This window comes from Ooceraea biroi, chromosome 11 (genome assembly GCF_003672135.1).
Source record: "Ooceraea biroi isolate clonal line C1 chromosome 11, Obir_v5.4, whole genome shotgun sequence".
NCBI classification, from domain to species: domain Eukaryota; kingdom Metazoa; phylum Arthropoda; class Insecta; order Hymenoptera; family Formicidae; genus Ooceraea; species Ooceraea biroi.
Window position 1 is genome coordinate 10,914,272 of NC_039516.1, and position 11,903 is coordinate 10,926,174.

At 41.8% G+C, this 11,903-nt stretch overlaps 1 protein-coding gene across 1 annotated transcript in view; it reads left to right on the plus strand.

Annotated features, from left to right (window-relative positions):
* Positions 1-5,825, plus strand: part of LOC113562977 — a 97,798-nt gene extending 91,973 nt beyond the window's left edge. Inside the window, exon 3 of the mRNA XM_026973883.1 lies at positions 71-5,825. Within this exon, the coding sequence (XP_026829684.1) occupies positions 71-1,576 (1,506 nt within the window). The 3' untranslated portion in view covers positions 1,577-5,825. The remainder of the gene's footprint in view (positions 1-70) is intronic.
* The last annotated feature ends 6,078 nt before the right edge of the window (positions 5,826-11,903 follow it).

The following is an 11,903-nucleotide window of genomic DNA, read 5'->3' on the forward strand; positions in this document are numbered from 1 at the left end:
AAATTGTCGATAAATCGATAAGTATAAAAAATATATTTATAAAGAAAATCTATTTTTCATTCTGTTGCAGCGCGAGTACACAGAAGACTGCGTCTTCAACGAGACGCTGGAGCAGCACAATTACAACACGTACAGCTCGGTGCACTGGTCCACGGCGAAGAAGACACTGTACCTCGGCCTAAATCGTCACGGCCAGCCGAGGAGGGTGCAAACCAAAGGTCACAATCTGGGTAGGCTGTCAGCTTATGCGCGGGTGCTGACGCAGGTGGCTCCCACTGATCGAGTGGAGTCCCTGCAGAGGCGGATGATGGGGGCTCAGCACAACGTGCGTCATCGGCATCACAGCCGCCACAGTCGTCACCGTCAGAATAACAACGGAAGCGACGTGGCGCAACAAACGGTCTGTCCCACGTTGCCAGCCCAAGAGAAAGACGGCAGAGACCGGTTCAGGTGCCGCAAGCGAAAGAAGAGAAAGAAGCGGAAGCGACGGTGCAGACCGAGCGAACGGCCCGGTCCCCAGTGCCAGGTCGCCGAGGAGTCCGTCGCGCGTGCAGTCGCGTCCGCGGTGACGGACGTCGTGGACGAGATCAGCAGCACGAACGGCACGACGCTGGAATCCAAGAGGTCCTGCGAGGGGGCGGCCAGCGAGGAGGCCTGTCGGCGTCAGGCTCTCTCGGTACCGGCGAAGAAGCGGAAGTCGCGGGTAGGCGACGATGAAGAGGACGGCAGCGGCAGCAGGAATCCCACGTTCAACGGTAAGAACAAACCACCAACATCAAACGCGAAAAAGCCAAACGTCAGCGTCGCCAATAGTCAAAGTAAAAAGCCTGATTTGACGGATGGGAAGAAGAGGAAGAGGAAGGGTCCGCCGCAGACGAGCCAGGGGAGCGCGGGGGCCCCATCCCGGGAGCGATTCGCGTCTGGCACGATACCGTCCCGGGTCCTTTTGCCGCAAACGGCGCCCGACAACGAGGAGCAGCGTGCCTCGACAGCCTCGTCGTCCTCCTCGTCACCGTCTCCTCCTGGTGCGTCAACCGCTCTCTCCTCCGTCAGAAGGCAGGGCTCGGCGCTCGGCCGCAGGAAGACTCCGCCGTCCTCGAGGAACCACGTCGCGAGACCGGCGGGCTCGCGTAGGGTAGGAAAGTTATCCGGGAGCGTCGCGGGTTCACCGGGTCGACCGAGGTCGACGCCGGCGACGTCGGTAATGCCGAGGAGCGGGCTGGCGCGTCCATCGTCTACCACCCGAGTTCCTGAGACCACTCGCGAATATAACGCATCTCCCGTTTCTCAATCCTCGCTCGTTGTCACGTCCTCATCCTCGCCCTGCTGGGATTTCGTTGAGAGTTCCCATAAATCCATGTTGGAGAACTCGTCGCTCGTCGACGAGGAACCGTTCTCGACCGTCGCGAGCGATTTCACGACCGGCACGACGGAATCCATAGTCACGGGCGAGGTCATCGTGGAGGTGACACCGTTCAGGCCGGATGAGGAAGATGGTGAGGACGTTGGCTCGGGCACGACCGACACGACCCCGCGGATGATAATGGGGTTTCCTTTAGAGAGACTGGCGATGTGACGCGAACAGTCGCAGGATGATTTGTGCGCGATGCTATTGTAAACTTACGTGTACATAGGAATCATTCTACGATTCACTCCATACTCATGTACGACGAGCGCGCGGCGCACGATCCATGTCGCGCCGAAATTTTGATACTCGCGGTATAAGGGGGACCGACATGGCTACGGTTACGGTGAAATCTTGATTAAGTCGCATGGCTTTTAAAACATTAAAAAAAGATAATTAAACTTGTATAAATTTATATTCTTTGTAAAAAGAGCCGAAATATTCGAGAGCGAATCGATTCGACTATGAAGATCATGTTTTCTGTTAGCGTAGTTAGATCTTGTGCTTAATAGAATCATGTACGTGTCACTCAAAATTTGTTTTCGATAGCACGCTTAAAAGATTCAGTCGCCTCGCATTTAAAGTGCGATAAAAAAACGAAAGATATCTCCGTATCGCTAAGCTTAAGGATGCCTAACGGTAATAAATTGCGTTCACCGAAATCGTTTCAGCATCGGCTCCCGACGGTGAAAGAGACGCGGTTCGTGTCGAGAGTCGGTGGACACTGGCAAAAGTGAGGAGTGTTCGACCAGTGCTTGATAAGAGCGTGTCGGTCAAGCAAATGTTTCTTCTACTCATAAGTAAAAACACAAATAGTAATTGGTAGTAGAGCACGAAATGTGATTTTAATCTCAAAATACTTCCCAGTCGCAAAACAAGTCATAGGATTCGTAGCAAACAAGCTAATTGCTAGTTGCATATCTCTTAGCTAACATCATGACGACCTAATCTTTATCGCCATATGGGATGTTAGAGCGAATAACTCTCTGAGAGGCTCCATTAGAAGGTGGTAAGTCGGCGTGTCATGTATCGATGTGATTCTGAACTCGGACACACTTTGGTTCGCAAATTCTTTGAAATTAATATACTTCCTTACTGAAATTTGATTTCAAAGAATTTGCGGCTAGTTTATAGAATTCAGAGAATATTTTACACGTCTTTAAGGATATTCCTCGATATATAATTGAGTCATTTATTTTGAAAGCGATGTACATGGCCTAACCATTTAAAGAAAAGAATTATTTTAATCGACGCGAAGAAAAGAATTATTTTAAATTTATATGACATAACTTTCCAAGTGAATGGCTCAATCTAATAATAATAATCGATAAAATATCGATAAAATGTCATTCGTTTCAATATCAACGGTACGCCTTCGGTGCACAGAACGACAACAGTAAACCTTTATTAACATCGACGGACGTTAACATCTATTTCCAACGTAAGAAACAATAGGTACGTATTCCTATCGCACATTTAACGATAAAACTGTCTGCGTTACATTAAATTAAATATAACATCAGATAGAAAAGAGAATAAGAAATTTAAAAAAATAAACAAAAAATAAAATGTATTAATATCTGCAAACTAGAATAACATCTACAAACTAAATTAAAGTATACCTAGTTAAGATGGTTGTTTCAAATTACTTTACGCAAAACAGTTATTAAGCAAAATTATCACTATCTTCCTCTCTTCTTATTGATTCGACACGAACCGCTCTCATCTCGCCGTAAGATATCGACGTAGGACAACTTCTTGTATATTGCTGGCGAGCTCTTCGCCCTAACTAGCGCGATTAGCGTTTAAGCGTTTAAGGAATTAATGATAGTATTTTAACGAGCGCAGGAGACAAGACAATAAGCGACGCGAAAAGAGGGAATGGCGATGAAATCAATTCGATCGGCGGTCACGAAATGCTCACGAGATAACAGAAATCCTGGAAATTGATCCGCTCACGGAGACGATCTATCCAGTACAGGCTTAAAGTTTATCTGGATCTGGATAGGTGCATCTGTATAGGGAAAAAGAAGAAAAATCCTAAACCTCGCTGCGATTCTTTTTCTCCCTTTCTCTCTCTCTCTTTCTCTTTTTTGTAGAAGTGACCTATTAATATAGTAGCATATTTATTAAAGACTTATTTATTATAAACAGTTGACTCTCCGTGTACATAGGTCTACGATCATTACTCATCAATCATTGCGCATCAATCATGTGGTTTGTGTACGTTGTGTCTGTCCTGTAAGTATACGAGTCCGTTGAAAGTACTCGACACCGCTCTACCCCGAGAAAACTATTAATCCGGTAGAGAGAAAACGTATTTTGGAGGCGACGGTGAGAGGAAACGCATTTCGGAATAAATACGAAACGTCGATCTTGCGCGATCTGAATTTTTTAAGAAATAAATGAAGGTTTCATTGTTTTCGCAATAATATGAAAGATTCAACACAAACGTTTCATTTAAATTCAATACTGCTTGTTACAGATGGACGTTCGCAACTATCGCCGTGATTTGTAGACATTTTACGAAACAGTTGTTTCCCATGCACGACTGAGCTCGTTATGTCATACATTTGATAACAGTTACTGGCAAAGTGAGTTACTGCTTCCGCCGGAACTGAAATTGGACCGCTCCGCGAAAGTGGACAGTGTTGTCCACTTTAAATTCAGCGTACTGCACGTATACAGGGTGTACAACAAGTTATACCGCGAACTCTCCTTCGCGGAAACACGAAGAAAATAAGAGATACTTGTAATTTTTCTCGCATCACTCTTTCTGTCAAAAGTGTGTCAGCTGCGATTCTCGACAAGATTATTACGAAGAATATTTCGGGGAACCGCACGCAAAGCGAGTTGTACTTATATTGACGACATTTTCGAGAACTAATTTATGCGTTTGAAATTTAAAAAAATCGTGAATAGAACGGAAGAGTACAATCATCGGCGAAACAATCGTCTGGCTGTTACACCCTGTACAATAATGGCAGCGGACTCTTCGGCTCAGTGGCTATGAGATTAAATTCCGCGGAAACAGGTACTTCCGTAACGTAACATGCGACGTAACATGCACATTTTCCGCGCCCGTTACATTTTATTACATTTGACGAATTTTTGCGACAACGAGACGCCTTCTCTCGTCGTCGTCTCTCCGACGAGACGTGATTGCTGATATTCTCAATGGATTTTGAATTGTCTCGATGAAATAAATGTATGTGTGCTTGATAAACGAGATAACGAGCGATTCGAGACGGAATTAAGGACAACAAATGATTTATGAGTTAGTCTTTGCAGATTGTATGACTCTAACGAGCAGGCAACGCTTGTAAAATTTGAAAAGATTTGCAGGTGCATGCGCGAATGTGATGCTTACCGAGGCAGCTAATTGTAGAGCGATTAACGACGCGAAGAACGCGATAATTAGCTACGGAAGAACGCCCGAAGTTGCAGCAAATTGCAATTTCTGGTGCTGTTCTCCATGTTACGCTTCTAGATTAGTTCGAGAGATGGAAACGACGACCAAAAAACACGCTCTTGTAACCGCGAGCATCCAGCTACCGCTCATGTCGTTTAGATTCCACAAATTTTGGGCTCTTCTACTAAAGTAACAAAAGAAAGGCTCCACTTCCCATCCTTCATCGAGCATCTTCGAGAGACAGCCTGCACATGACGCAAGGAAGAGAATTGAAGAGTGATCCCGGCATTCAGCACGTCTAAGAGTCTGCTCAGGTCGGGAAATCGAAACTGGGAATTTCGTGAAGTTATCGAGGGAGATCGTGTTACGCGGGATAATTAATGCAGCGAGTCGTTAATAAGAAAGTGATACATAGGCATGATCGCATCGCCGGCACAATTCCGGATTCCGAAGGCCGAGGCGGAACCGGTCCTAGCACTGCCATTTCTGGGACGTATTCGATCCACGTAGACTGAAGCAAAAGATCGTAGACGCGTATTTTATCGTCGACCACGATGATGACGAGCGAGAGAATCTCATCGAGATCTCATCCGCGGGTACTTAAACGCGAGGGGAAACTGGTACCACGAACGAGATACTCACAATGACGCCCGTCCGCGGGACAATCTGTCCTCTCTTAACCAAAATGCCGCCATTTTCGATGCTACCTTGTGATAATAATCTCATCGATCCTTCTTCCTCTTCCGTTTCCCATTCCCGGGAGGTACACTTCCCATCGTCTTCGCGAGAGAGGATAAGGAGAAGGAGAGAGAGAGAAGGGAGTGACGAACGACGAAAATCGGTATTATTAATCTTGCTGCAGCAGTTTTTCGGTTGAAACTCGTGTGCATCTCGCTCGCCCATCTTCTTTCTCTCTTTCTCTCGCTTCTTATTTAGATACAAAATCCCACCATATCTCGTCGCCATATAATTTTTAGAAGTAATAAAAGAAATATTATTGAATATAAAGATGCTGCGTTATTATTAAATCCCGATATACACTTCACTTGTGCACTCTGATCTTTGTATCGGTAAGTATAAAATAATTCTGCACGTACACTGAGAAAAAAATGTAATTGATCCAACGAAATGTCTTGTCACGGGGTGCCAACAAAATATATACTTATTTCAACAAGTTATATATTGAATCAAATATATAATTGTTGGATTATAATTCTCATGTGTGTAATCCAAGAACTACATATTTGTTTCAATATATAACTTGTCGAAATAAGTATATATTTTGTTGGCACCCCGTGACAAGACATTTCGTTGGATCAATTACATTTTTTTCTCAGTGTATGACATCTCGTTGCGAATAAATATAACAGAAGACAATAAAACTAATAATTTGCGTAATGATAAGATAAAGAAAAATCCGGGTTTTTTAGCCGAGCAATTAAATTATAAAACGGACATTTCCTTTCACAATTTTATCACATATTTCCGTCCCGGAATTTAATCTCGGTCATTTGGATTATATAATCAGACGTTATAATGATAATATTTAAACATCTTTTACACTATATTCCAGTTTCTTTGTGGTATGCACTAAAAACATTCAAATGGACCATATAATTATAAATGAGCCCGTGATTGCTGCGTATCTTCAGGAATACGGCACTTCGCCGCGAAAAGAATGAAGAACTTCCTCTCGACCGACGTATCTTAATCAGTGGATTATTATGGATGAATTTAACGTCGCAAAATCATGACCGACGAAATAAAGTGTTTAGTGCAGGCGCTTGCGGAGTGCCGACAGGTAAGTGCACGTAATGTAGGATGCTTGTTACAAAAATTGTCGATGCACGATGCAAATTCCCCCGTACGAACATTAAGTACCGCCGTAAAATCCCTCGCGGAAAAATTACATGAGCCAGGGAGGGATTGCACGCGGCATAAAACCTTTGCGTGTGCTTAACTTGTTAACGCGATGATTGCGAGTACATCCCGTTTCCCGAAATCGGCATTAAAGACGATTAAAATTCTGTTTGCGTTGCAGATAATGTGGCGGTAACACGTAGTGATTAAATCGCTATCAATCGATCGATTAAAATTATTTTTCCGTAAATAATAATTGAGATCGTCTATAAACCTAATTTGAACTCAAGGCGAAATAACAGCATGTAAGCAAAATATCATTTTGAAACGACAAAATATAATTTTCCACTAATGATTGATATAACGTGCATTATATAAACATCTATTGCGATAATGAGAATTTCTCTACCTTGTCGAGTTATCAGGAATACCAGAATTGCAAAAATGAATAAGCTCGTTTGCAAATTTATTGTCTTTACTCTCCGTTAATATATTTTCCATAGAATATAACTGCAGCATAAGAAGCTTGCATAAGAAGCGCAGATTACGAGAAATTATACCCATACATTCTAATAGGATTACCAGAGGATTGCAAGTATGTTTCACAACGCGCTTAACAGAATCATTCAGCGGCTCCGTGTGCAATAAATCGTATCGCGATCCCAACAAAGTAGCGTAACTGTTGTCTGGAAAATGAGATTACCGCGCGATCTTATTTTCCGTTTGCAAATATGCACCAAGGATCAGGGATCAACGTTTATTAAATTAGATTTATTGAGACAGTCGCAGTTCACCGCGCAAGCAACTTCCAGGGCACGTAATTGTGAGTTATACACGCCGTTTGATGACGCTGTTTACTGAATAATGTGCACACGATGAGTATTGATGTTTGTCGTTGCAAATTACGTGTTTCTTGTTCAATGTAAAATCAGGCAACGTAAAATACGAGAGCGTGAAAAGCACGGCGTCTTTTGTACCGGAAACTATTAAGTCCCGTGTGGCTTGCAAGCATGCAGAAATGGAGAGTACAGAATAGCACCCTCTCGTATCCTCCCCTCGTTGTTCGAGTCTTCTCTCCCATTGTTGTCCCGTACCGTAATTAATGATCAATGCCACGATAAGGAGTATAAAAGTCGTCTCGTTGCACGGAAAAAGTACGCAGATTACGGCGCATTGTCCGCTACCCTGTATTTTACGTAATCTCCGTGTTCTTCGAACAATTGTTTCTTAATGACCGTATTTTCCGAGCAAAAGTGCACTGTCGTTAAGGCATCAATTAAATTCTATCACTGAAATCATGCACGCGCATTTTTCCCAGATCAAATCGCTTGCACTATTAACCTTGCATGTCAGAATATTCCAAGTCTGGATATTTTAAATATAATGTAACATAAAACCATTTATTTTATTATTTGTAATTTATTATTTGTAAATATCTTACTTGCTGAAAATTTATTAAATATCTTGAAAAATGCACGATGCTTTGTGGAGATCTTAAGCAGAATAGTACAAAAATTTGAAGATATAATTATTAATTGGTTATTTAATTTTGATGTAAAAATATAACAACGTTTTATTACTATAAAATATTGAATGCGTTATAGGATATTCTTCACTTTGTAATATTGTATATGACGTCATGTGCAGATATGTGTAATGCATTATATCGTGTACATCCAGGTATGTTGCAGGTATCGTGCTCTGTATATTGCCGATCTCTCTCATGACGTTTAGCCACTTATGGATCATGACCATGAAATTATAATCTCCGTTATTAATAGGAACCATAACCCCGACCTTCGGCCTGCGACGCGCATCTTCCAATTTATAATTAACATTCTTCTCGATAAACGCCTTCCGCCTTAACTCGACCCGAGAAACTTACGAACATCGTAAAACGTGCACCGTCCTAATCATGATGAATTTCACAATAGAGTTCACGGATCAAATTTCTATCTTAACTGTGATTACGTTATTTATATAATTTAGCACATTTTCGCGTAGAACGTATGTATGAAAACGACTGGAATGATTGGAAAAGCGAATCAAACGGAAGAGATTCAGTTTTGCAAATATTAAAAATGTCTAATCTAAATGCCAAGAATTTTACGCCGATTGCTTCATTTTTGCCATTACACATAATAAAAAATGTACAATATAGATATTGTTAATATCGTACAACGCGATCAGTCTATCCACGCGATACATTTCTCTGAATGACTCAATTTCAGCCTACATGAAAAATCCAAATACCTGTTGTGTGAGTTATATGTCTGGATGATTCTACGGTGATTTCGAACTTCACACCACATGCTTCACGATAAAACGTGTTAACTCTCGTTCATACATATTCCGATCCTCAGTCAAACAGGTTGTGGTTAAGCATTTTGCGCGCGTTTCACGCGTAAAATCAGCGCGATTTATGCTCGTTACGACAGATATTCATCATAATTGATCTTATCCGCCAGTATCCCGAGCGATCTTGAACACCGGACTCTATACATTTACATCCTTATCGAGCTTTAAAGACTGGTGTATGGCGGCATTACAGACAGCCACTCTCTATAAAACTTTATTAGGTGAATATCGATGATACCATCTTATATGTTATCAGCATCATTGCTACTATTGAGTTTTCTATTTGCAGCACCCTCTGCGCAAGTCAATCGAGCGAGTCTATCGCGACTGATTATTCACATTAGTGGAGATACGAACGCATCGCTAACATCTATGTAGACCTGATAGAGGAGTTATAATCCGGAATTCGTAATTCTTAAATATCTCGTGGCAATTCTCATGGATACTCAATGTCTCCCTTGACGTCTACATGGTGTTCAAGAAGTCGCCTTTTAAATACTGTTTTACATATTATACTATTTTAAGATATGATTTTATGCAAAATTGGATTCCATGATAACCCATGTTCTCGCAAAAATTTGAGCAAACGTCTCTCTTAAATTTCTAAAGTAATCTCTAATTTGCAGCAAAGAATACATTTTAATAAACTCAATGTCTCAAATGTAATTTCTCTTTCGCTATCTTCTACGTACCTATTTATTGGTAATAATAATTAGAAGTAGAAAACGTGGCTACAAAATTTTGCATGTTAATTGTGAAAGCGCATGGTAATTGCGATTTCTGTTATTTATATATTTCTATATAAGGAGATTAAGCATTACGACATTTTATATCTTTGACAGTTTTGCTCGGGAAGCGCAATGTTTTGCTCGCGGCGGCAAGAAATCTAACGCCGCACTCGCATCCGATAAACTCGTTGTGCACTCTGATGCACTCTTATCCTGCGCGCGGACAAGGTAGTTGCAGTCACGGTACACGCTCGCATTGCCATTTATATTCACGAGGACAGCAACTATTGCATGAATGGATTTTTACTCGTCTGATGGGGAGAGCAAGCTCGCCACACTTTCTGAGCATTTTCTTAATCTTCAAGTATTCGCGTCACGAGTGTTGAGCCCTGAGCAAATGTTGCTTTCTCTTTTCAGTGACAATTCGAAAAAATACCTCGCAAATCTGATCCCTTTATCTTTGTTTAAAGTACTGTTTGACTCTGTTAAAAAAATAGGTTTTGTTTAAGAGAAAGAGCAAGATTAAATTTTAACATTGTAACATTTCATTCGAAGTATATTCGTTTTGGAAATTATTACATTTAATTCTAAATATATAAAATATCTAATAAATAAAAATAACGGTAATTATTTAGATTAACGGAGCAACCTCGAATGACTTTGACCTTGACATATGTTGTCACGGTCACCCTCCTGAGTGACCTTCAAAAGGTTTTAGCCGTCGCTCATTGTTTATTAAAAAGTTATTAACAACAGAAGTTTCGAAAATATAGTAGTTATTTTGAATATTGAAAGACAAACGACGAATATGAACGAAGGAAAGAAGGTGATTTAACCTAACCTAATCTAACCTGGTTAGGTTAGGTTAGGTTATATTTTCCGAAACTGGAGCCCCGGACACATATACGCTCGTTTTTCAGCCCGCTTCGCGGGAGGGCGGGGGGAAGGGGCTTCGCCCCTCCTTCCTGCCAGAATCCGTGCCGTGTACCAGGTGATCAAAATCTGTACGGTGAAATCTGTAACACCGGCTCCGGCGGGGGGGAGGGGCAACGCCCCCCCCCCCCGCCCTCCCGCGAAACGGGCTGAAAACGAGCGTATGTGTCCGGGGCTCCAGGTTCGGAAAATATAACCTAACCCAAACCTATTTCTGATTTAAAGGTAAAATTCCATCAAATATACTCTTTCGTAAACGTATATGGTATCGTAAAATTATGCTTTATTCATTAAACATTTTTGTTAATAACTTTTTAACAAACAATGAGTGAAGGGTGAAACTTAGTACGGGTTATTCGAAAAGGTGACTTTTGTAATATATGTCAAACTCAAGTCCTTGCTTCGCGTGGACAGTTGAAAATTCGTGCAAAATCATTAAACTTTTTTTGTTAATAACTTTTTAATAAACAATGAGCGACGGCTAAAATCTTTTGAAGGTCACTCAGGAGGGTGACCTCTATAATATATGTCAAGGTCAAGGTCATCCGAGGTTGCTCCGTTAAACTAAATAATTACCCTTATTATTATAATTTACAACAGCGAAACGCATAAAACTTTCTTTCTGAACTGCGGAAAATATTCGCAGCCACTGTTCTCTAAGTCTACGAGAAATTCAAGAAAGGGCTCGACGTGGTTACACGACAGTCGATACGCAATAAAAGCGCAACACCGGGTGTATTAGCCTGCGTAATTTTAGCACACACGCCACTCGAACGAACTCTTTTCGCGTTGCGTCACGCGGTGTCGGGACGTGGGTGAAGAAGCATCTCGTTATGTAACGTCCTTCGTCTGCGTACACGACCCTCTTCAGTTCTATTCCTATCTATTCAACAAGGAACACGCCCGCGGACGCGCCGCGACGACGATTTGTGAATCGGTTCAGTCAACCCTTTGCAGTCCAAATTGGTCCCGCCGTCTTTTCACAATCTCGACGCGCAAAAGCATACTCCTGCTACAAGCATCTCGAGTTTTGTTGCAAGAACAAATCGCTTATTCAAATAACAAATTTTCCACGCGTCAAAATATCCTACCGATATTGTAATTTTTATTTAAATAATATCCGAATGTATATTCCTTTCTGTAAACACGCGTAGAGCAATTCGGAGGAAACTCGATCGCAATTTAAATCTGCTGAATTGTGAAACGT